At 45.3% G+C, this 27153-nt stretch overlaps 1 protein-coding gene across 3 annotated transcripts in view; it reads left to right on the forward strand.

The window, feature by feature from the left end:
- U2SURP (U2 snRNP associated SURP domain containing) overlaps positions 1-27153 on the forward strand; it is a 112112-nt gene that overhangs the window by 28278 nt on the left and 56681 nt on the right. For all 3 annotated transcript variants that reach the window (XM_077290802.1, XM_077290803.1, XM_077290804.1), the window contains exons 2-4: positions 5840-5941; positions 14322-14436; positions 15965-16098. In XM_077290802.1, coding sequence (XP_077146917.1) covers positions 5840-5941; positions 14322-14436; positions 15965-16098 — 351 coding nt within the window. The remainder of the gene's footprint in view (positions 1-5839; positions 5942-14321; positions 14437-15964; positions 16099-27153) is intronic.

Below are 27153 nucleotides of genomic sequence, written 5' to 3' on the forward strand. Positions count from 1 at the left end.
TACTAACAGAAAATGTGCAATCTGCATTCAAACAAAATTTGACCGGTGCATAAGTATGCGCACCTCACCTGAAAAGTGACTTTAATATTTAGTAGATCCTCCTTTTGCAAAAAGAACAGCCTCTAGTCTCTTCCTGTAGCTTTTAATGAGTTCCTGGATCCTGGATGAAGGTATTTTTGACCATTCCTCTCTGCAAAACAATTCCAGTTCAGTTAAGTTTGATGGTCGCCGAGCATGGACTCTTCAAATGATCCCCCACAGATGTTCAATGATATTCAGGTCTGGGGACTGGAATGGCCATTCCAGAACAGTGTAATTGTTCCTCTGCATGAATGCCTGAGTAGATTTGGAGCGGTGTTTGGATCATTGTCTTGCTGAAAGATCCATCCCCTGCGTAACTTCAACTTTGTCACTGATTCATGAACATTATTGTAAAGAATGTGCTGATACTGAGAGGAATCCATGCGTCCCTCAACTTTTACAAGATTCCCGGTGCCGGCATTGGCCACACAGCCCCAAAGCGTGATGGAGCCTCCACCAAATTTTACTGTGGGTAGCAAGTGTTTTTCTTGGAATGCAGTGTTTTTTTGCCGCCATGCATAACGCCTTTTTGTATGAACAAACAACTCAATCTTGGTTTCATCAGTCCACAGGACCTTCTTCCAAAAAGAAATTGGCTTCTCCAAATGTGCTTTTGCATACCTCAGCCGACTGTTTGTGGCGTGCTTGCAGAAACGGCTTCTTTCGCATAACTCTCCCATACAGCTTCCCCTTGTGCAAAGTGTGTTGTATAGTTGACCGATGCACAGTGACACCATCTGCAGCAAGTTGATGCTGCAGCTCTCTGCAGGTGGTCTGAGGATTGTCCTTGACTGATCTCACCATTCTTCTTCTCTGCCTTTCTGATGTTTTTCTTGGCCTGCCACTTCTGGCCTTAACAAGAACTGTACCTGTGTTCTTCCATTTCCTTACTATGTTCCTCACAGTGGAAATTGACAGGTTAAATCTCTGAGACAGCTTTTTGTATCCTTCCCCTGAACAACTATGTTGAATAATCTTTGTTTTCAGATCATTTGACAGTTGTTTTGAGGAGCCCATGATGCCACTCTTCAGAGGAGATTCAAACAGGAGAAGAACTTGCAAGTGGCCACTTTAAGTAGCTTTTCTCATGATTGCATACAGCTGGCTATGAAGTTCAAAGCTCAATGAGGTTACAAAACCAAAGAAAGTGCTTTAGTAAGTGAGTAAAAAGTAGGTAGGAGTATTTAAAACAAGAAAATGATAAGGGTGCCCATACTTTGCACCTGTCAAATTTTGTTTGAATGCAGATTGCACATTTTCTGTTAGTACAATAAACCTCATTTCAAGGCAGAAACATTACTGTGTCCAACAGGTATTAGATATATGAAACTGAAATAGCTGTTGCAAAAAAAACAATGTTTATAAAACATTAAGCTTAAGATTAATAGGGGTGCCCAAACATTTTCATATAACTGTATATCCAATTTGGCTTTAGGACAATTCTTTTTGTGTGTTTTCATTTAAGACATTAAATGAAGATAATACCAAAGAATTTGTGTATGCAATCATTTTCAGGAAGAAACTGAGTATTATCTGACAGAATTGCAGGGGTGTCAATACTTTTGGCCACAGCTGTTAGTTTTTCCCTTTTTTTCTAATTCAGGTGTTTGGCTGTGACATATTGGGGGGGGGGGGGGGGGTACTTTTCTTCTTTGGTATTTTGCACATGTTGGTGGGTGTATGACACCGTCCCCTTATCAGGTGCCAGTCTACATTTTCCCTTTTTCATCCAGAGATGTCTAAGCAGGGCACCAGGAGTCCTTCCAGTCCCTGCTCCTCATCTGCTGCCACTACTCTTCTGTGTGACTGCTCACATATAGTTTAGACCAGAATTGTTGTATCCATATGGCTTTGGACTGTACAAAATTTGCTACTATAAACAGTTGAATAGGTTACTAAGGCTTCTTTCACACATGAGTTTTTTGCCGTCAGGCTCAATCTGGCGAATTATGAAAAAAACGGATCTGTCACAGATTGTGAAAAACAGATGTGACGGATCCGTTTTTTCAACGGATCCGACTAGCTTATCCAGCTAATTGGATCCCCAAAAAATTGGAGCATGCTCAGTTAGAAAAAAAAACTGAATCCGTCGCCGGATTCCGTCATTTGACGTGACCCTGGCACCATAGGCTTCCATTCTAGCAAACGCCGATCGGTGCCGATACCGCCGGAGACAAAAAAAAGTTAGTGTCCGTTTTTTCCAGACGCCGGATAAACAATTTTCGCCAGATCCGGCGAAAGATGGACGAAACACAAAGCCATCCGGCGCTAATACAAATCTATGAGAAAAAAAAAGGATCTGACGGCATCATTCGCCAGATCGTTTTTTTCCAAAATTCGCTGGATTGCGCCTGGCGGCAAAAATCTGATGAGTGAAAGCCGCCTAATACAGGTCTGCAGTCGGTAAGCCAAATCTCAGATGACTCAGACTCCACAGCACTGGTCACTAGTGATGAGCGAGTGTACTCCTTGCTATGGTGGTCTCCGAGTATTTGACTGCTCGGAGATTGTTTTCATCACAGCAGCTGAATGATTTACAGCTACTAGTCAGGCTAAGGCTACGTTCACATTTGCGTTGTGCGGCGCAGCGTCGGCGACACAACGCATGCAAAACGCAGCTTTTTGTGACGCATGCGTCCAATTTTGGCATGATTTTCGGCGCAAAAAAAAATGCATCATGCAGCGTCCTGTGCGCCCTGACGCTTGCGCCAAAAATGACGCATGCGTCACAAAAACGCAAGACAATGCATGTCCATGCGCCCCATGTTAAATATAGGGGCGCATGACGCATGCGCCGCTATGCGTCGCCGAACCTGCGCCCGACACAACGCAAATGTGAACGTAGCCTAAGTACATGTGGGAGTTGCCTGGTTGCTAGGGAATCCTCACATGTAATCAAGCTGGGTAGTAGCTGTAAATCATTCAGCTGCCCCGATGAAAACTAAATCTCCGAGCAGTCATAAATACTCGGAGACCAATCGAACAACGAGTGCAGTCGCTCATCACTACTGGTCACTACTGAGCATGTACATAAAGTGCAGCACAGGTTCATCTCAACTAAAAGCCCAGATCTTTAACAGAACAGACATTTAGGGTATGTGCACACGTCCGGATTTCTTGCAGAAATTTCCTGAAGAAAACCGGAAATTTTCTGCAAGAAATCCGCATTTTTTTTTTTTTGCGTTTTTTTCCCGTTTTTTTTTCGCGTTTTTTTAGCATTCTGCAAGCGTAATTAGCTTGCAGAATGCTAAAGTTTTCCAAGCGATCTGTAGCATCGCTTGGAAAACTGACTGACAGGTTGGTCACACTTGTCAAACATAGCGTTTGACAAGTGTGACCATCTTTTTACTATAGATGCTGCCTATGCAGCATCTATAGTAAAAGATAGAATGTTTAAAAATAATAAAAAAAATAAAAAAATGGTTATACTCATCTGCAGGCGTGCGTTCCTATAGATGCCGGTGTGGTTCAGGACCTTCCATGACGTCGCGGTCACGTGAGCGGTCACATGACCGGTCTCGACCAATCACAAGACAGCGACGTCATCGCAGGTCCTTCACCGCACACCAGCTATAGAAACCGAAGCGGCAGCATGCAGCGGAGAGGCGGGAAGACATCGAAGGTGAGTATATGACTATTTTTTATTTTAATTCTTTTTTTTTTTTTACCAATTATATGGTGCCCAGTCCGTGGAGGAGAGCCTCCTCTCCTCCACCCTGGGTACCCACCGCATATAATCTGCTTACTTCCCGCATGGTGTGCACAGCCCCGTGCGGGAAGTAAGCAGATCAATGCACTCCTAGGTGTGCGGAATCCCCTGCAATTCCGCATTTTAATGAACATGTTGCTTTTTTTTCCGTGATGCGATTTTTTCGTGGAAAAAAAGGCTACATTTGCACAAAAAATGCGGAATACACTGAAAATAATGGGAGGCATATGTTAGCGTTTTTTTTCGCGTTTTTATCACGTTTTTATAGCAAAAAAACGCGAAAAATACTTAACGTGTGCACATGGCCTTAGAGCTTGTGTTTTTGCCATGCAGATTTGCTAGCAAAACCTGAACCTGATGCCATCAAAGTGAATGAGAATCCTGATGTGTCATGCACACGATGAGTATTTTTGACTTACAGATTTGGTCTGTTCGTTTTTGCCAGTTTTTTTCACCATTGACCTCACTCAAAATCAGTCGAAAAAGCACCAAAAACATGTGTTTTTGCAGCTGCCTTTTTCCTGCCAAGAGATGCAGCAATGGTGCAGACATTTCTGCATCCATTGACGTGTGCACATAGCCTTATAGAACATTTCATAACTTTACCAAATTGTTATGAAAACATTTACATCACAGTCTGCATTGTACTACTGAACCCAATGTATTCTATATTTTAGGAGTCTGTCCATTTTATTCCGACTCCACAGCCCTATTGTAATCTACATCTTCCTTCCTTTTATTGAGGTCTTTTGCCTGCACAACTTGATTTGAGCACTTCGCTGTGGTACAGTAGCTCATTGCTTTCAAGTGTACAATATAAAATCAGAGCTAAGTTCTATCAAGATGGTTTTTGAAAAATTATACTAATATGGTGCATGCAATTTTGTTTTGTTTTTATGGATCTGTGTACACTACTCACTCAATCTCCTTTTTGCTACAGGAAAAATATGTCTTTATACCATGTTAGCCAGTAGATTGCAAACATTAAACGTTGAGTATCCTCAGGCTATGTGCACACATAGCGGTTTTTACCGTGGAACCGCAGCATTTCTGCAGCGGACCCCAAAAAAAAGAATTAAAATAAAAAAATGATATACTCACCTCTCAGCGCTGCACGTGGCCGTCCGGTTGCTGTGCGAGCAGGGCCTGCGATGACGCCGCGGTCACATGACCGTGACGTCACGAAGGTCCTTCTCGCACATCTTTGGAACCGGACCGCCGCGTGCAGCGCCGAGGAGATCGGGACGTCAGAGGGTGAGTATAACAATTTTTTTTTTTTATTATTATTTTTAACATTACTATTGATGCTGCATATTGCTGCATATGCAGCATCAATAGTAGAAGTAAACCCGCAGCAGAAACCACAAAACAAACCGCAATAAATCTGCAGGGATAACCGCAGCGGTTTTGCCCTGCAGATTTATCAAATCCGCTGCGGGAGAACCCGCAGAGGACCCCGCAAAGTGTGCACATAGCCTTAGTGGTGTCCTTCACTTTTATCTGAAAGTAAAAATCAGCATCCATATGGGATAAGGGCACTTTGCATGAAATAATTGAGTGCAGTGTCAAACATAAAATGAGTCCAACTCGATTTAGCATACCTCTTATGGATCTATAAGAGACAGCTATGACTATAGCTGAAATGCTAATGTGAACTCATTATCAACGTTTCCTGGGAATCACACAATAACCCTGTGCACGCTTCTCCAGCTACAGAAAGCGCTTGGGCGGTGGGGAAAGGGCCCCAATTTTACAGGCTGACCAGTGTCTTTAGACTAAATGTGGACACTGCAGGTTTGTAACAGTAATAGGTATAACTATGTAAGTCCTGGAGATCTAATAAATGCTACTCTGATACAATGTGCCGTATGTACTGACAGCATAATATTCCACATGGATATTATCTATTGTGCTTAGTTGTCTTTCGCACTATTCTCACTTTCACACGTGTTGTGACTTGTGCATTATTTCAGAACTCTTTGTACCAATATGTGTGGAATATCTGCATATTAATGTGTTAACCAAAGTTTTTCTGTGTTCTTCCTGCAGCAACCTCTCCTGGAGAGTAAGCTCAAAGCATTCAGTATTGGCAAAATGTGCGCTTCAAAGAGAACACTAAGCAAGAAGGAGCAAGAGGAACTGAAAAAGAAGGTGAGACCTCTCGCTGTACACACAGGGCCTCAGGGAGGCTTTACTGCTTGTAGCAAGAAACTACTTGCACTAATAGTTACTTTTAATACTTATGTATTTATGTGCCAGGACACATAAGCAGGCTTCTAGAACCTGTTTGAGATTTGTAGGCAGCTAAAATTTGTCCTTTAAAAAGGTGGTCTGAAATTAAATTAATTTTCATCATAAATGCCTATCTATTTAATGCTGTAATCTAATCTATTTTCTAATGTACTTTAATTAAAAATTACCTATCCTTCCCTAACTACATGATCTGAAAGGGAGCATGTCACGTGAAAATTAGGCCTATTTCTGAGATTGTCAGTGCTGGGGGCACAGATACAGCTGTCACTGCACAAAGTGGTGACTGACCCCGACTGGTGCCACCTTCATAACTGAAACCCGAACACTTCCGGGAGAAATAACGTTAATTTTCCCCTGGCGGCAGAGCTTAAAGTGGGGGTGCTGGGCCAGGTTCAGAATGCTATTAATCTGCAGAGTAACTCCATATCTGCAGGATAAAGGAAGTCTGTCACCCCAAAATTCGCTTATAAGCTGTAGCCACCAGCATCAGGGGCTTATCTACAGCATTCTGTAATGCTGTAGATAAACCCCGATGTACCCTGGAAGATGAGAAAAAGACATTATATTATACTCACCCAGGGGCGGTTTGGTTCGGGTCAAATGGGTGTCGCTGTCCGGGTCCGGCGCCTCCCATCTTCATGTGATGACGTCCTCTTCTTGTCTTCCTGCCGCTGCTCCGGCGCAGGCGTACTTTGTCTGCCCTGTTGATGGCAGAGCAAAGCACTGCAGTGCGCAGGCGTCGGGCCTCTCTGACCTTTCCCGGCGCTTGCACACTGCAGTACTTTGCTCTGGCCTTAGCTTATAGGCAAATTTTGGGGTGACATTCCCTTTAACCCCTTCCCGACCTCCGCCGTACTATTACTGGGGAGGTCGAGTCCCCTGCTTTGATGTGGGCTCTGGCGCTGAGCCCACCTCAAAGCCGGGACATGTCAGATGTTTTAAACAGCTGACATGTTCCCGCAATAGCGGCGGGTGAAATCGCTAAAACCAATGATGTCGTTGAAAAGTGCAACTTGTCCCGCCCTCACAAGCCCTCACATGGCCATATTGATGGAAAAATAAAAAAGTTATGGCTCTGGGAAGGAGGGGAGTGAAAAACGAGAACGCAAAAACGGAAAAGGGCAAGGTCGTGAAGGGGTTGATAGCTTTTTTTTTTTTCTTATGTGACAGATTTCTTTAACTGCTTTTCGTGTTTGTTTGTTTTTTAATATATAACTCCTTTTTTTTTTACTCTTTGTTTGAGAATATCAGTGCATGTTCATTACTGCAGCATCTACCCCCTCCCTGAAACAGTGTCATCAGTGACTTTCATTGGAGGGGCTGGGCTAGTCCTTGCTCTCACTGTGCGATGTGCGCAATGACAGTGCGCTTTCTTGTCTACTCAGATAATTAGTAATGAGCTGGTAGCAAAGCGCACTGTCAGTGCATGTTGTAAGAATACCCAACTTGCAGAGACCACCACCACCCCCACAAGTGAAGTGACCACAGCCTCTGTTCTCTGATGACCTTTTATTTGTGTATTCGAGCATGCACTGGGATTCTCTAATGAAGCGTCTTTAAAAAGGAAGTAGGAAATAAAAAAAAAATACGAAAAGCAGTGAGTGTAGTTAGGGAAGGATGGGAATTTTTTAGCTAAAGTATATCAGCAAATAGATTACTGTAGGTTATTGCATTAAATAGACAGGGAATTAGGTTTCAAATTACAGAATATACTCGTGTTAGACTTGCTTGTTTCATAAGTAGAAGACACCTTCTTTCATAAGTACAATATGCAGTGTAACCTATACTGTGAACTACCGTATATACTAGAGTATGAGCCGAGTTTTTCAGCACTTTTTTGTGTGCTGAAAATGCCCTTCTCGGATTATACACAAGTTATTGTCCCAGTTTACGGCAGGGGGGGAGGTATGGGCAGCGAGTCGGAGGCTGTGGCTAAAATCTGTGCCCTCTGCTAAAGATAAATGAATATTCACTGCACTCGCAGTGAGTATTCATTTCTCTTACAGCGCACGCACAGTTACAGCCGCCGGCTGCCATCAGCTGCTGGGCTCTCATGGGTGCCTGCTCATTAAGGTAATGAATATTCACCTCTTTCCACTCCCATAGTTGTGGAGAGAGGTGAATATTCATTACCTTAATGAGTGGGGACATGTGATGGCCTGGCCGCAGGAGCTGCTGGCATCGGAACGAGCTGCTGCGAGGGTGTGCAGGGAAGGTAAGTAGGATGCTTTTTTCTTTTTTATGCTTTTCTCATGGGGGCCATACATACAAGGATGGGGATCATGAGGAATCATGCATTACAAGTATGGAAATATGGAGCCATGCATATGAGGATGGGAATAAAGAGCCCATGCATACGAGGACGAGAATAAGGAGCCCAGCAATACAAGGATGAGAATAAGGAACCCATGCAGACAAGAATGGGGATGAGGATCCATGCAGACAAGAACGGGAATAAGGAGCCATGTATACAAGGCTGGGGATGAGGAACCATGCATACCAAGATAGGGATGAGGGGACAATGCATACCTGGCTTATACTCGAGTCAATACATTTTCCCAGTTTTTCGAGGCAAAATTAGGTTCCTCGGCTTTTACTCAGGTCGACTTATACACGAGTATATACGGTAATTTGCATTTTGGCCCACCCCTTAAAGTGAATGCGTTGTCTCCTCACAGAATTAATATTGGAGGTTGCTTTCTGATGCTATATGAGAAAGACTAATTTGGTTAGCGGAAGATTCATCCAGTTGTACCACATACAATATTGCCTTCTCCCGATGCCAAAATTAAAGTACAATATGTGCCATGGCATAATTTTCTTTCATACCGCACACCACTCTTCTAAGGGCTTGTCTGGCGTCATTCTGTTCTGAATCAGTCGGCACACAGTGCTAGTGACATATACAACTGGTAAATGCTGCTTTAACCCCTTAGTGACAGCCAATACGTCTTTTAACTGACCTGAGATATAAGAGAATAGCCTCCCCATACAGGTGACAATCCAGCAGCTGTCGGCTGTCCACTATAGCTGACAACTTGCTGCATCAGCCATCATCAGTGTTTGCACCATCCATATTTGTTTAACCTCTTAGATGCTGCTGTAAATAGTGACTACACCATTATATATGGTTAACAGAGTGTGGGGACTTCCTCTTTATCCCAGTCGGTGCCCTCAGATCATGATTGTGTGGTCCGGATGTTTGCCATGGCAATTCATTACCAAATAGCGGCCTTAGAGTCTGCCGGCTGTAGTAATCTGTTCACAAGTTAGAGACATTTAGGTGATAAAAATACACATTTTCATTTCTGTCATACCACTTTGCATTAATTCCTGTAACGCACCTGAAGAGTTAATAAACTACCTGACTGCAGTTTTCAATACGTCAGGGGGTGCTGATTTAAAAATGGTATCACGTTTCGGGGTTTCCCAATATGAGACCCCTAAAGTAACTTCAAACATGGATAAGTCTCTAAAAAAATAAATTTTGTAAATTTTCTTGAAAAAAATGAAAAATTGCTGCTACATTTTTAATCCTCCTAAAATGCTACCAAAATAAAATAACATTTTAAAAATGGTGCTGATGTAAAGCAGACATATGGGAAATGTTATTTATTAATGGTTTGCTGTGGTATGGCCATCTGGATTAAAGGGATAATCATTTAAATTTTGAAAATTGCTAATTTTTTAACATTTTTCTCAAATTTTTGATATTTTTTATAAATAAACACAAAACATATTGACCTAAATTTACTATTATCATAAAGTATAATGTGTCATGAAAAAACAATCTCAAAATCACTGGGATTTGTTGAAGCGTTGCAGAGTTATTAGCACATAAAATGACACTCAGATTTCAAAAATTTGGCTCAGTCACTAAGGGGTTAAAACTTTAGTAGTGATGAGCACAAGTTCTCATTACACAAGTTTGCCCGTGGGTGCTCGAGTGACATATTAAACTCCCCGTGGCCATTAGACAGCCCAAAACATGTGGGGATGGCCTGACAACACTGGAATTCCCCGTATTTTTGTGGCTGTCCTAACAGCCGCGAAACATGCCAACGTGTGGACTGGAATATGTCACTCGAGCACCCACGATAGTCGGTGCAAGCCCGAGTAATGAGCTCTTGTGCTCACCACTAAAATTAACAATTGAGTTATCATTCCCTTTTCAAATGCCTGTGTCACTACATATTGATGGGGTCCAATGATTAAGTCTGGTGAGAAGAGGAATGGTGGCAGCTGCTTGTTAAGTTGGGCCATGCCCACACACAGAATTTGACTGGGTTCTCACAAAGTGGTTGGTGCAGGAATAGTCAAGTACGACAGCTCCAATGCAGTTAGTGTTGAATCTTCCATTATGTCATAAATGATGCGTCCATATGATACAGTAGCCGCATAAAAGACAATCAAAGATTGAAAGACTTACTGGTAGGGAATTCAGATTGTAAGCACTCATGGGGACCGTGATGGTGAGGTCTGCAAAGTGCTGTGGAATTAATGATGCTATTTAAGAGAGTTAAATAAAAGAACTGCCTAGAGTGGTTAGCAATTCATGACACTCTCAGTGGAGAAGCACAAGGATGGAGATCGGTCAGTGACACCTGTAATAGAAACCTAAAAAGACGTCAACTACCCAGATGGAGTCTACGTGGCTAGCAGTAAGTCCAGTCCCTAAAATGCAGGTTTACCACTAAACCCATATATAGGAGATAACCCTGTGACTACAGAGCTGCTGAATCATAAGTGCCTTTATTCATTCACACAATTTTTTTATTTTGTGCCCTGCAAAAATCCTTAGATTTTTGAAATTGGCCATGTAGGTCGGATCGTGAATCCCATCCATGTACTCCTCACAGTAACCATCTGTAGTGCTGTCACCTGCTGGAAACAACAGTTTTTGTTTTTTTTTGTAACCTGAGAAGACATACTGTAATTACTGAAGGTGCCTGATGCAGAGCCACAACTAGCTGCTGCGCAATGTAGTCAGACTGTGCATGAACCGACCAAATGGCCCATCGTCTTAGCGGCCTGCATGGTAGGCTTGTAGACTGCAGTCCAGATAACCAATCCTTCATCGCATTTTTGCACATTTATTCTTAAAACATGTAGGACGTGTTTAAAGATTGTAATCCCCAAAGAAATGTGACCAGTGTTTAGTGTGTGTTTAATATACAGTTATATGAAAAAGTTTGGGCACCCCTATTAATCTTAAGCTTAATGTTTTATAAAAAATGTTTTTTTTTGCAACAACTATTTCAGTTTCATGTATTTAATAACTGTTGGACACAGTAATGTTTCTGCCTTGAAATGAGGTTTATTGTACTAACAGAAAATGTGTAATCTGCATTCAAACAAAATTTGACAGGTGCATAAGTATGGGCACCCTTATTATTTTCTTGTTTTAAATACTCCTACCTACTTTTTACGGACTTACTAAAGCACTTTTTTTGGTTTTGTAACCTCATTGAGCTTTGAACTTCATAGCCAGGTGTATGCAATCATGAGAAAAGCTACTTAAAGTGGCCACTTGCAAGTTGTTCTCCTGTTTGAATCTCCTCTGAAGAGTGGCATCATGGGCTCCTCAAAACAACTGTCAAATGATCTGAAAACAAAGATTATTCAACATAGTTGTTCAGGGGAAGGATACAAAAAGCTGTCTCAGAGATTTAACTTCTCAATTTCCACTGTGAGGAACATAGTAAGGAAATGGAAGAACACAGGTACAGTTCTTGTTAAGGCCAAAAGTGGCAGGCCAAGAAAAAACATCAGAAAGGCAGAGAAGAAGAATGGTGAAATCAGTCAAGGACAATCCTCAGACCACCTCCAGAGAGCTGCAGCATCAACTTGCTGCAGATGTTGTCACTGTGCATCGTTCAACTATACAACGCACGTTGCACAAGGAGAAGCCGCAAAAGAAGCCGTTTCTGCAAGCACGCCACAAACAGAGTCGGCTGAGGTATGCAAAACATATTTGGAGAAGCCAATTTCTTTATGGAAGAAGGTCCTGTGGACTGATGAAACCAAGATTGAGTTGTTTGGTCATACAAAAAGGCGTTATGCATGGCGGCAAAAAAACACAGCATTCCAAGAAAAACACTTGCTACCCACAGTAAAATTTGGTGGAGGTTCCATCATGCTTTGGGGCTGTGTGGCCAATGCCGACACCGGGAATCTTGCTTTAAAAATAAGTGTTACGAATTTATATTTATTTGACAAAATGCAAAGTCAATGAATAATAAAGAAATCTATATCAAATCCACACTTGGCGTGACCTTCCTTTGTCTTCAAAACACCATAAATTCTAGGTACACTTGCACACAGTTTTTGAAGGAATTCGGCAGGGACAATATTCCAGATAAAGAGCTAACCACAGATCGTCTGTAGTGTAGATTTGCGCACATCCCTTCTGTCTCTTCATGTAATCCCAGTCAGACTCGATGTTGAGATCAGGTCTCGGGGAGGGGTGAGAAGCATTTCATCACTTCCAGGACTACTTGTTCTTCATTGTGCTGAAGATGGTTCTTAATGACATTGGCTGTATATTTGGGGTCACTGTTCTTATGCAGAATACATTGGAGCCAGACACCTCCCTGATGGCACTGCATTTTGGAATAGCATTTCTCGGCATTGAGCACACTATTATTCCTGACAAAATCCCCCAACTCCATGTGCTGAAATGCAGCCCCAACCATGCAAGGACCCTCCATCATGCTTCACTGTTGCCTGCAGACATGCATTATTGTACCCCCCTCCAGCCCTTCAGCAACAAACTGCCTTCATATTGTGACTCCTCAATCCAGAAAACCTGCTGCCATTTTTCTGCACCCCAGTTCCTATGTTTTCATGTTCACTTGAACGTTGGTTGGCAATAAAGTCTTTTGGCTGCAATTTTTCCATGAAGACAACTTTTGGCCTTTTCCGACCAGTAGAGGAGTGTAACTTGCTCCAAATGGTCGCTGCCACTTTTGAGCAGATTGCGCTGTTTGACATATTACAGTTTTACATGGATGTATGAATGATGTGTCTTTCATCTGGTGCACAGTCTCTTTGGCTGACCACGCTATCTACATTGTCCATTGCTTGGTATCATCAGTGCTGAGAAATATAGAGGGATATTTATCAGTTATGAAATACAATCAGGCAGGCGTCTGGCACCAAATTAACTCTGCAGCAGGACAATGTCCCCAAACATGCAGCCAATGTCATTAAGAACTATCTTCAGTGGAAATAATAAGGAGCCCTGGAAATGATGATATGGCCCTCACAGAGTCTGTGATTACATGAAGAAACAGAATGATTTACAGAAGCCTATGTCCACAGAAGATATGTGGTTAGTTCTCTAAGGCTACGTTCACATTTGCGTTGTGCGCCGCAGCGTCGGCGCCGCAGCGCACAACGCAAACAAAAACGCGGCAAAACGCACGCTAAAACGCTGCGTTTTGCGCCGCATGCGTCGTTTTTGCCCGCAAGTTGGACGCAAAAAAAATGCAACTTGAAGCGTTTCTTGCGTCCAACGCTTGCGGCCATGCGGCGCAAAACGCAGCACAACGCATGTCCATGCGCCCCCATGTTAAATATAGGGGCACATGACGCATGCGGCGCCGCTGCGGCGCCCGACGCTGCGGCGCTGACCGCAAATGTGAACGTAGCCTAAGATGTTTGGAATAACCTCCTTGCTAAGTTCCTTCAAAAATAGTATGCAAGTGTAACTAGAATTGATTCTGCTTTGAAGGCAAGGGGTGGTCACACCTAATATTGATTTGGCTTAGATTTTTTTGTTGATTTAAAGAGGTTGTACACTACTAGGATAAAAAAGCCTGTACTCTCCTTCCGTGCCGATGCCGCTACAGATCTCACGGTCCCGGAGCTCCCGTGCGGGGATCAGCTGCAGCCCTGACTTCCTTTCCAAGTTCAATCCGTACACAAGCGGAGACAGTGGCGCCATTGCTGATTGGGTGACGGGCACCACGTGTCCCAACATCACACGAGCGCTTCAGGACCGCGAATGCTGACAACGCTGGATCAGCCAAACCTTTAATTCAAGGCAAGATTGTCCTAGTAGTGGACAACCCCTTTAACTTTGCACCTCTTATACCTTGGTAATTGATAATGAGAATTAAAACGTAGAAGCTTTAATAGTTTTTAACTTGACAGCATGTTTTCCCACACCTGCCTGAAACTCCTGCACAGTACTGTATATATTATACTTATTTACGAGAAGATGATTTGGTTTGAACATTATTGAGGCACAGACCTGTCTTTTCCTACTACACAGGAGGATGAGAAAGCTGCTGCGGAGATCTACGAGGAATTCCTTGCCGCGTTTGAAGGAGGTGATGCCAGCAAAGTGAAAACATTTGTCAGAGGGGGCATTGTCAACCCCACTAAAGGTATGTTCATGTCCCGAGACCAACACTTTGCAGTATCTGAGTGTTATTGAGCCTTAAGGTACCGTCACACTCAGCAACTTTGCAAAGAGAACGTCAACAATCCGTGACGTTGCAGCGTCCTGGATAGCGATCTCGTTGTGTTTGACATGCAGCAGCGATCTGGATCCCGCTGTGATATCGCTGGTCGGAGCTAGAAGTCCAGAACTTTATTTCGTTCCCAGGTCGGCGTGTATCGTCATGTTTGACAGCAAATGCAACGATGCCAGCAATGAGCATAGGGGGCGTCGCAGCGTCTCCTTCTAGCCAGTCGGTACACTCCGGCCGTTTGACATGGAGCTAACAACCAGCGAGAACGAGAAGTGAGTCGCCGTTACGTCACTGGATCGCTCCTGCATCGTTCTGGAGTTGCTGTGTTTGACGTCTCTACAGCGACCTAAACAGCGACGCTCCAGCGATCTAGTTTAGGTCGGCTCGTTGTCTATATCGCCGCAGCGTCGCTGAGTGTGACGGTACCTTTAGACGGGGAGTGTAAAGACACCGGTGGTAGAACTAATGGAATATTCAAGTGGAAGTGAGCTAATGGGCTGCTACCATTAAATCTGTGATCTGCTTATGGTGTCGGCAGGGGACACACACAGCTTGTGCTTACCATTGCCCTTATAACAAAAGAAACTCACAGGAAATTGTAACAAGCAGTAAAAGACTACACATACAACAATAGAAATGAAGGGGGGATAAAAAAACAAAAAAAAACACCCTCCTTTTTCCCTGTACACCTGATACACCTGAACTTCTCTCCAAGCCTACAGAAAAATGTACATTTCCTGCAGAACACAAGGGCAGGGCGCTTGGTGCACAATTTACGTTACTACGGGCACATAATTATTGTGCCTGTTCTTTTTTAGCCCCATCTGTCTCTTGCTCCTGTATGAGTTTCTTCCACATGCAGAGGCAGCGTCTAAAGTTAAAGGGTTTTTTCCTACCGAGTCATTTCATCTTCGCCAGTCCAGGCCTCGAATTAAAATAGAAAGCATGCACATTCACCTCTCGACAGTGACGTGGGGTTACACCAAGTGACTGCTCGTCAGCTGCAGCCTTTACTATGTCAGCAGAGCGGACGCCCACCCTGATGAAATATCATGAGCTGCAGCTGACGAGTGTCCGCTCATTGGCTGCGGCTGGGACGTAACGCACACAATGTCGCTATCGAGAGGTGAAAATGTACTGTATTGATTAAGCTTGTGATGACCAGTAGTGGGAGATACCAGTTAAAACTAAAATGGAGCCTGTGTTCTCATGTTGCTTGTGGTATTTTTTGCCTGTTTTTTAATACGATAGTTCTAAGTGTCAGGGGCTGGGAGTGGGGTAGATTAAGAAAAAATAATCACCGTTAATCCACAGAGCTCATGAGAACCCAGAACCTGTTAGAACTACATTTCTAGTCAGTAGGTCTTCGCTGGCAGACGTTGTTTCTTTTTGATAATGATTATCGATTGTTCTCAGCAGTGTTTCTGTCATTCTATTGCAGAAGAACAACAAGAGTCGGATGAGAAGAGAGGAAAGTTGTATAAGCCTTCCTCGCGGTTTTCTGAGCCTAAACCTCAGCAAGCCCCTGTTGAGCGACCACCCCCTCAGATTTTACTCATGGAGCCTAAGAAACCTGTAAGAGAAAATCCTGATAGAAATGCTAATTATTGGTCCGACCGACTGACGCGGTTTTGTAGAACTAGTCTGATATGAAATTACTAATTGGTAATTATATGTTGGGTGCAGTCCCCCACTGTAAAATGTGCAGGTTGTTCTAGTAATGGTGTCGAGAAGAGCAGCCTTGCTCATTCTGTACGCTTTACTTTGTGGTTTTAAAACACGTGTCACCAAGTTTTTGCCAGCATAATCTAGAGCCAAAGACCCTGAGCCTAGTGATGTAACTCACTGGGCTGCTTGCTTTAGTTTTGATAAAACTACTGTTTTACCAGCAGGAGAATATAATTAAAGACTAGTACACCTGCTGCCAGGCAGTCCTCCATATTCATGAGCTGTGTATAACCTGCTCCCTGGCAGCTTTCTGTGTGCACTGTACAAGGGCAGAAAGCGGCCAATCAGTGGTGTGGGCGGGGTTATATAGAGCTTAGCATTCCGAGCTCTGCTAGATATGCAGCAGGTAAAACAGTGATTATATCGAAACTACAGCAAGCAGCTCAGTCATTGACTCATCACTGGAATCGGGGTGTTTGCCCCTCCATTATACTGCTTTCAGATGGGATAACAAAAACCTGGTGGCAGATTCCCTTTAAACCTTAAGTAATATATGTTTTAAAGCCAAATGTTGGTTTATAATAAACTAGGGATTGACAAAAGCACACACAGGCTGTTAATCCTATTATAGCATGCTGTAGTATTGCAGGTTTTTTTTTTGGCTCTCCTTGTGATGTTGGAGAATCCAACGCTGATATATACCAAAAAGGAGAATTGCGGGTGTCGCGCTGCTGGTGTAGGATTCAGATGATTAGAAGTAGAGTGTAGTTTCTTACCAACGTGTTTCGAGGCCGAATGGATCTCTTCCTCAGGTGCACTACAATAAAGATGCAGACAGGCAGTTTTCCAGGAAAATAGATACTCTGTGTAATCGGCACACCCGCATTTCTTCTTTTTGGTGAGTGTTGGTTTATAAGCATATATTCTGCCAATGTGATTCCCTATAATCCAAATGTATAAATATAAAAGTGAATGTTAAATTCATTTTTTTTGTCCCTGTCAAAGCCACGAATATCTGTGGAGAGAGAATACCTTTTGTCTGAGTTGTATCCAAGTCTTAAAAAAGGTTCCAAAAATGTAGAGGATTTGATTTTGTAAATTTTCTCAGCGCTGTCGGAGCGAAGAAATGCAGGTTTCTCCTTCGCCTCATTGGGGGACACAGACCGTGGGTGTATGCTGCTGCCACTAGGAGGCTGACACTAAGTGATACAAAGAAAGTTCGCTCCTCCCCTGCAGTGTACACCCTCCTGCTGGCTCTCAGCTCCTCCCCTGCAGTATACACCCTCCTGCTGGCTCTCAGCTCCTCCCCTGCAGTATACACCCTCCTGCTGGCTCTCAGCTCCTCCCCTGCAGTATACATCCTCCTGCTGGCTCTCAGCTAACCAGTTCTTGCTTAGTGTCCGTAGGAGGCACACGGACGGGTCTTCTATTCAGACCCAAAGAACTCTTTTTACATTTACCTTTTACAACGGACGAAGGGGGCGACGGATTCTTTCATGTTCCGATCTCCCCCGAACCATCAACAGGCGAGCACGGGAGTTTTACCTCTCCGTATCCTCTCCTGCGACGTGGGAAGCCACTGCCTGAGCTGATTCTAGGGGCGACGGGCCCCTTCAAGGGCACCGATCTCCCCCCTCCCTTATCAGACGAGCACTGGTGTGTCACCTCCAGTATCCTCTTTTGCAGCCAGGCCTATTGCCGGACATCAGCCCTGCCCACCAGGTTTTACCCTCGGCTGTTCAGAGGCACTCTCCAGCGTGGCGTCCGAGCAGCCCCCACTGCACCACCACTATTAAGAGCGGATGGTACAAGGAGGCGGACGGTTCCTCTCCTCCTCCCTGCTAAAGGGACGATGGATTGAGGACTTTTCTTATCCCTGCACCGTCCAAACAGCAGCAACAGCACAGGATCTTTTCTACCTTCTGACCTGCTGAACAGAGCTGCATACTGGGGTAAGTGTCGGGACTCGAGCGGTTGGAGGGCTCTGCGCATTTTCCCCTGTTCGGCGCCGGCTGGCTTAAAAAATTTAGCCCCCGGCTTCGGGTTTGTGTAGGCCGCAACCTGGAACTCCAGCCCATGCTAGGCCGCACTTCAGGCTCCGCCCCCCCATTCAGGCGCCTCTCATTCAGGACGAGAACTCTATTCTTGGCGGCCATCTTCATTTCCGGACACGAGCTCATCCGGAAGTGGCTGCTGCATCGCAGCATCGCGATACTCAGACAGCGCTATTCCAGACGGGGGACTCAGAATCTCGGTAAGGAGAATCCTCCTCTGGCAGCATAAAGGGACTAGCGTTCCCTATTTTTGAATACTTAAGGCCTGTAATCTCTGGTTGTCCTGCAAGCTCCGGTCTTAAAGGCATGGGTCTTAAGGGTACATGACCGCATTCCCTGGTCTTAAAGACGCATGCCCAGTAGTCTCTGGTCTTATAGGTGCATGTCCAGCTTTCCCTGGCTTTGTAAAAACACATGACCAGCATTCCCTGGCCTTAAAGGTTCCCTAGTTTAAAAGGGGCACATTACCAGCATTCTCTGCTCTTTAAGTCATGACCAGCCAGAAGCCGGTCACCTTCCCCAGAGTACTTAGTTCAAATGAGCTCAGGAGCCCTCCACCGCCGCCGATCCCGGCTCTTCCCAGAGTACCTAGTTCCCCTCAAGGGGCTTCACCTCTGGCGTAATCCTTGAAAAATGCCCCTGTCTTAAAGGCACATGACCAGCATGCCCTGGTCTTACGAACATGGCCAGTATGCCCTGGGCTTAAAGGCACATGGCCAGTATGCCCTGGTCTTAAAGGCACGTGACCAGTATGCCCTGGTCTTAAAGGCACGTGACCAGTATTCCCTAGTCTTAAAGGCGCATGACCAGTATTCACTGGTCTTAAGGTCACATGTTCAATCCGAAGCTGGTCACCCTAACTGAGCTCTGGAGCCCTCCGCCGCTGATCCCAGTTTATCTCAGAGTACCTAGTCCCCCTCAGTGGACTTTGTCACTAACCGCAACCAATGGTTTCTCTGACCAAGAGATCGAATCCCTCTGTGAACCCTCTGTGGCTCGGAGTGCTCGCAGGACCGATATACATGGTCCCTCTCCTACAATGGGAGCCGTCGGCTAGCAGGCAAGTATTCTAGAAAAATGTACAGGCGTCTAGAAAACGGAAGTTTTCATTTCCTGATCTCTCCTCTATGATTTGTTGAGAACAACGCTCTGAATATGGATCAGATATTGCCTTGGATTGCCAGAGCTTCAGAAAAAGAGGGACTCGCCTATTTATATCAACAAATTGACGAGCTGTTCCCTGGACAGAAGCCTCTACGTGGGATGCCATACCTGGTCTGATTTTTAAGGGCGACGGGTCCTTTAAAGGGCACCGATTTCCTCACCCACCATCAACAGACGAGCACATGCAGTGTCGCCTCCATGTATCCTCTTCTGCATCCAAGCCTTTCGCCAGACAACCTGCCCTGGCGTCCGAGCACCCTTCTTTGTATCACCACTATTTAGCGGCTGATGCAAGAAAGCGGACGATTCCTCCCTGTTAAGAGGATGGTGGATCGAGGGTTCCTAATTTTCTACTCTGCACGACGATGGCAAGGCACTGTATTTTCCTGACCTGCTGGATGCAGCCCCGCATTCTGCCACTTGGCAGACTAACCAGGTAGAATTTCTCATGGTATACCGTATTTTTCGGACTATAGTCCGCACCGGACTATAAGGCGCACCCAGGTTTTAGAGGTGGAAAATAGGGAAAAAAAATATTTGAAGCAAAAAAAATGTGGTAAAATATTTAATAACATAAATAACATACTATTATATGTGGTGTTATTATATATAATAGTATGTTATTATGTTGGAAGCTGTGGGACCAGTGTGGTGTCTGTAAAGTACTATATGAAGACACTGGAGGGTGAGTATAAGAATGGGGGCACATGGCTTATAGTGAAAGCACCACTCCAGCACTGCAAAATAACACTGTAGTGCTGCTTTAACCCCTTCCCGACCCATGACGCCACGTAGGCGTCATGAAAACCCGTGCCAATCCGACCCATGACGCCTATGTGGCGTCATGGAATGATCGCGTCCCTGCAGATCGGGTGAAGGGGTTAACTCCTATTTTACCCGATCTGCAGGGAGAGGGGGAGTGGTACTTCAGCCCAGGGGGGGTGGCTTCACCCCCCCCGTGGCTACGATCGCTCTGATTGGCTGTTGAAAGTGAAACTGCCAATCAGAGCGATTTGTAATATTTCACCTAAAAAAATGGTGAAATATTACAATCCAGCCATGGCCGATGCTGCAATATCATCGGCCATGGCTGGAAATACTGAAGTACCCCCCCCCACGCCCACCGATCGCCCCCCCCGTCCTCTGTTATGGGGTCCGGTCCCCTCCGTCCGCCTGCCGGCTCCCCCGTCCTCCTGTCCGCTCCCTCCTTGCCCAGACCCACCCCCCCTGTGCTCCGTTCCCCCCCCCCCGTGCTCCGATCCACCCCCCCACCACCCCTTCATACTTACCGATCCTCCCGGTGTCCGTCCGTCTCCTCGCTGGGCGCCGCCATGTTGGAAAATGGCGGGCGCATGCTCAGTGCGCCCGCCGAATCTGCCAGTCGGCAGATTCCTTACAGGTACATTTTGATCGCTGTGGTAGGTTCTATCACAGCGATCAAAATAAAAAAATAATAAATAACCCCCCCCCCCCTTTATCACCCCCATAGGGACAATAATAAAATAAAGAATTTTTTTTTTTTTTTTTTTTTCCTCTAGGGTTAGGATTAGAACTAGGGTTAGAACTAGGGGTAGGGTTAGGGGTAGGGTTAGGGTTACGGGTAGGGTAATTAGGGGTAGGGTTATGGCATGTGCACACAGAGCGGATCGGCCGTGGATCCGCAGCGGATCGGCCGCGGATCCGCAGCGGATCGGACGCGGATCCGCAGCGGATCGGCCGCGGATCCGCAGCGGATCGGCAGCGGATCCGCAGCGGATGGGCCGCGGATCGGCAGCGGATCCGCAGCGGATCGGCAGCGGATCCGCAGCGGATCGGCCGCGGATCCGCAGCGGATCGGCCGCGGATCCGCAGCGGATCGGCAGCGGATGGGCAGCGGATCCGCAGCGGATCGGCCGCGGATCCGCAGCGGATCGGCAGCGGATTGGCAGCGGATCCGCAGCGGATCCGCAGCGGATCCGCAGCGGATTGGCAGCGGATCCGCAGCGGATGGGCCGCGGATCGGCAGCGGATCCGCAGCAGATTGGCAGCGGATCCGCAGCGGATTGGCAGCGGATCCGCAGCGGATTGGCAGCGGATTGGCCGCGGATCCGCAGCGGATTGGCCGCGGATCCGCAGCGGATTGGCCGCGGATCCGCAGCGGATTGGCCGCTGCGAATTCGAAGCAGTTTTCCATCAGGTTTACAGTACCATGTACACCTAAGGAAAACCAAATCCGCTGTGCCCATGGTGCGGAAAATTCCGTGCAGAAACGCTGCGTTGTATTTTCCGCAGCATGTCAATTCTTTGTGCGGATTCCGCAACGTTTTACACCTGTTCCTCAATAGGAATCCGCAGGTGAAATCCGCACAAAAAAACACTGGAAATCTGCTGTAAATCCGCAGGTAAAACGCAGTGCCTTTTACCTGCAGATTTTTCAAAAATCGTGCGGAAAAATCTCACACGAATTCGCAACGTGGGCACATAGCCTTAGGGTTAGGGTTGGAATTAGAGTTAGGGTTGGAATTAGGGCTAGGGTTTGAAATAGGGTTAAGATTAGGCTTGTGGTTAGGGTTACGGATAGGGTTAGGGGTGTGTTGGGGTTACAGTTGTGGTTAGGGTTGGGATTAGGGCTACGGTTGGGATTAGGGTTAGGATTAGGGTTGGAATTAGGGTTACGGGTGTGTTGCGGTTAGGGTTGTGGTTAGGGGTGTGTTGGGGTTAGGTTTGTGATTAGGGTTATGGCTACAGTTGGGATTAGGATTAGGGGTGTGTTGGGGTTAGTGTTGAAGTTAGAATTGAGGGGTTTCCACTGTTTAGGCACATCAGGGGTCTCCAAACGCAACATGGCGCCACCATTGATTCCAGCCAATCTTGCATTCAAAAAGTCAAATGGTGCTCCCTCCCTTCCAAGCCCCGACGTGCGCCCAAACAGTGGTTTACCCCCACATTTTGGGTACCAGCGTACTCAGGACAAACTGGGCAACAACTGTTGGGGTCCAATTTCTCCTGTTACCCTTGCAAAAATAAAAAATTACTTGCTAAAACATAATTTTTGAGGAAAGAACAATTATTTTTTATTTTCACGGCTCTGCGTTATAAACTTCTGTGAAGCACTTGGGGGTTGAAAGTGCTCACCACACATCTAGATAAGTTCCTTCGGGGGTCTAGTTTCCAAAATGGGGTCACTTGTGGGGTGTTTCTACTGTTTAGGCACATCAGGGGCTCTGCAAATGCAATGTGACGCCCGCAGACCATTCCATCAAAGTCTGCATTTCAAATGTCACTACTTCCCTTCCGAGCCCTGACGTGCGCCCAAACAGTGGTTTACCCCCACATATGGGGTATCAGCATACTCACAACAAACTGGGCAACAAATATTGGGGTCCAAATTCTCCTGTTACCCTTGTGAAAATAAAAAATTGCTTGCTAAAACATCTTTTTTGAGGAAAGAAAAATGATTTTTTATTTTCACGGCTCTGCGTTGTAAACTTCTGTGAAGCACTTGGGGGTTGAACGTGCTCACCACACATCTAGATAAGTTCCTTGGGGCGTCTAGTTTCCAAAATGGGGTCACTTGTGGGGGGTTTCTACTGTTTAGGCATATCAGGGGCTCTGCAAACGTAACATGATGCCCGCAGACCATTCCATCAAAGTCTGCATTCCAAAACGTCACTACTTCCCTTCCGAGCCCCGGCATGTGCCCAAACAGTGGTTTACCCCCACATATGGGGTATCAGCATACTCACAACAAACTGGGCAACAAATATTGGGGTCCAAATTCTCCTGTTACCCTTGTGAAAATAAAAAATTGCTTGCTAAAACATCTTTTTTGAGGAAAGAAAAATGATTTTTTATTTTCACGGCTCTGCGTTGTAAACTTCTGTGAAGCACTTGGGGGTTGAACGTGCTCACCACACATCTAGATAAGTTCCTTGGGGCGTCTAGTTTCCAAAATGGGGTCACTTGTGGGGGGTTTCTACTGTTTAGGCACATCAGGGGCTCTGCAAACGCAACCTGATGCCCGCAGAGCATTCCATCAAAGTCTGCATTTCAAAACGTCACTACTTCCCTTCCGAACCCCGACGTGTGCCAAAACAGTGGTTTACCCCCACATATGGGGTATCAGCGTACTCAGGAGAAACTGGTCAACAACTTTTGGGGTCCAATTTCTCCTGTTACTCTTGCAAAAATAAAAAAATTCTGGGCTAAAAAATATTTTTGAGGAAAGGAAACACATTTTTTATTTTCACGGCTCTGCGTTATAAACTTCTGTGAAGCACTTGGGGGTTCAAAGTGCTCACCACACATCTAGATTAGTTCCTTGGGAGGTCTAGTTTCCAAAATGGGGTCACTTGTGCGGGAGCTCCAATGTTTAGGCACACAGGGGCTCTCCAAACGCGACATGGTGTCCGCTAATGATTGGAGCTAATTTTCCATTCAAAAAGCCAAATGGCGTGCCTTCCCTTCCGAGCCCTGCCGTGCGCCCAAACAGTGGTTTACCCCCACATATGGGGTATCACCGTACTCAGGACAAACTGGACAACAAAATTTGGGGTCCAATTTCTCCTATTACCCTTGGGAAAATAAAAAATTCTGGGCTAAAAATCATTTTTGAGGAAAGAAAAATTATTTTTTTATTTTCACGGCTCTGCGTTATAAACTTCTGTGAAGCACCTGGGGGTTCTAAGTGCTCACTATGCATCTAGATAAGTTCCTTGGGGGGTCTAGTTTCCAAAATGGGGTCACTTGTAGGGGAGCTCCAATGTTTAGGCACACAGGGGCTCTCCAAACGCGACATGGTGTCCGCTAACGATTGGAGCTAATTTTCCATTCAAAAAGTCAAATGGCACGCCTCCCCTTCCGAGCCTTGCCATGCACCCAAACAGTGGTTTACCCCCACATATGAGGTATCGGCATACTCAGGAGAAATTGCCCAACAAATTTTAGGATCCATTTTATCCTGTTGCCCATGTGAAAATGAAAGAATTGAGGCTAAAAGAAATTTTGTGTGAAAAAAAAGTACTTTTTCATTTTTGCGGATCAATTTGTGAAGCACCTGGGGGTTTAAAGTGCTCACTATGCCTCTAGATGAGTTCCTTGGGGGGTCTAGTTTCCAAAATGGGGTCACTTGTGGAGGAGCTCCAATGTTTAGGCACACAGGGGCTTTCCAAACGCGACATGGTGTCCGCTAACGATGGAGATAATTTTTCATTCAAAAAGTCAAATGGCGCTCCTTCCCTTCCGAGCCTTACCATGTGCCCAAACAGTGGTTTACCCCCACATGTGAGGTATTTGTGTACTCAGGAGAAATTGCCCAACAAAATTTAGGATCCATTTTATCCTGTTGCCCATGTGAAAATGAAAAAATTGAGGCTAAAATAATTTTTTTGTGAAAAAAAAGTACTTTTTCATTTTTACGGATCAATTTGTGAAGCACCTGGGGGTTTAAAGTGCTCACTATGCTTCTAGATAAGTTCCTTGGGGGGTCTAGTTTCCAAAATGGGGTCACTTGTGGGGGAGCTCCAATGTTTAGGCACACGGGGGCTCTCCAAACATGACATGGTGTCCGCTAAAGATTGGAGCCAATTTTTCATTCAAAAAGTCAAATGGCGCTCCTTCCCTTCCAAGCCCTGCCGTGCGCCCAAACAGTGGTTTACCCCCACATATGAGGTATCAGCGTACTCAGGACAAATTGGACAACAACGTTCGTGGTCCAGTTTCTCCTTTTACCGCTGGGAAAATAAAAAAATTGTTGCTAAAAGATCATTTTTGTGACTAAAAAGTTAAATGTTCATTTTTTACTTCCATGCTGCTTCTGCTGCTGTGAAACACCTGAAGGGTTAATAAACTTCTTGAATGTGGTTTTGAGCACCTTGAGGGGTGCAGTTTTTAGAATGGTGTCACTTTTGGGTATTTTCAGCCATATAGAACCCTCAAAATGACTTCAAATGTGAGGTGGTCCCTAAAAAAAATGGTTTTGTAAATTTTGTTGTAAAAATGAGAAATCACTGGTCAAATTTTAACCCTTATAACTTCCTAGCAAAAAAAAAAATTGTTTCCAAAATTGTGCTGATGTAAAGTAGACATGTGGGAAACGTTATTTATTAACTATTTTGTGTCACATAACTCTCTGGTTTAACAGAATAAAAATTCAAAATGTGAAAATTGCGAAATTTTCAAATTTTTTGCCAAATTTCCGTTTTTTTCACAAATAAACTCAGAAATTATCGACCTAAATTTACCACTAACATGAAGCCCAATATGTCACGAAAAAACAATCTCAGAATCGCTAGGATCCGTTGAAGCGTTCCTGAGTTATTACCTCATAAAGGGACACTGGTCAGAATTTCAAAAAACGGCAAGGTCATTAAGGCCAAAATAGGCTGGGTCATGAAGGGGTTAAAATCCCATGGGAGAACTATAACTCCCAGCATGTCCTGCAGATCCTATGACATGCTGGGAGTTATAGTTCACCAAAGGAGTGGCAGAGTGCTTTATTGTGTTTTGTAAAGACTAACCTCTTAATTGTGGGAGCCAGCCTGTGGTGAGGTAAAAGCTGGAGCATCCCATGGCTGCACACACAGAGCCCTCTCTCTTGTTGCCTTTCCACAGCGCACGCACAGGACATAAGAGGAAGCTGCAGATTCTAGGTGGGAGTCTGAAGGACCTATGATGATGTCAGAAGAGGGAGGGCTCTGAGCTGCCATGTGATGCTTCAGCCCGCCCACTTCTGACATCACACAGGTCCTCCTTGTGCACCACAGACAGCTCAGCGTCCAGCACAGGCAGGTATGCAGCGATCTCCTGACCCCTGCTGCTGCTGCCTCCTCCCCCGGACACACTGATTCTCCCCAGAATCAGTGCTGGGGAAACTGTGTCGCTGCTTAAGTGCAGTATTCATTTGCTGCTCACCGCTCAGCTGATCGGTGGGCGGGGAGCCGCTAATGAATATTCACTGCACTTAATCAGCGGGGCCATGTGGTTTCCCCAGCAGCTGATTCTGGCAGCGGGGACATCCTGAAGTGGGATATCATTGCGATCCCACTCGCTGCTGCCCCCCTCCCCACATGCTATATCCGTACTATAAGACGCACCCACACTTTCCTCCCAAATTTGGAGGAAAAAAAGTGCGTCTTATAGTCGGAAAAATACGGTACCTACCAGTGTCCCTGCCCGATGTATCATCAATTAATATACCACAGACGGTCGGATAGCAAATCTGGTTCGTTCCGTCTTGTGGCTTCGGGTTCAGCGCTCTACCCTTCCTTAGTCGTCTCATGGGTTGCTGGACCTATAGTCTCCTGGTCAGAGACCTTAACTACTTCGATTCACACAAGTAACCATTCCCCGAAGACAGTACAGCTGGCCAATCAAATCTGAGCGGGAGACTAACAAGGGATCGTTTCTTTTCTACAGACCCAACCAGTAGTGGAAGCGTTGTCCAGGACAGTCTAGATCTAAGGTATCTTGGTTTCCAAAAAGGGGGAATGAAAAGTAAGACTGATCCTGGACCTCAAACTTCTAACAACCTTTGACAAGGTCCTCCTTTTTCAAATGGAGTTCCTCCGCTCAGCCATTACTTCCAACAGAAAAATGTGGAGTTTCTAGCATCCATCGACATTTGGGATTTTTACCCTCACATTCCTATTTTTCCCCTCTACAATAATCCCTTCGCCTTCCATTTGCGAACAGCATTTTCGAACACGACCTTGCCCTTCAGCCTGGCTACCGCACCAGAGTGGTCGCAAAGGTCATGGCGGTTGTC

The sequence above is a fragment of the Ranitomeya variabilis genome, chromosome 2 (genome assembly GCF_051348905.1).
Source record: "Ranitomeya variabilis isolate aRanVar5 chromosome 2, aRanVar5.hap1, whole genome shotgun sequence".
Classification (NCBI taxonomy): Eukaryota; Metazoa; Chordata; class Amphibia; order Anura; family Dendrobatidae; genus Ranitomeya; species Ranitomeya variabilis.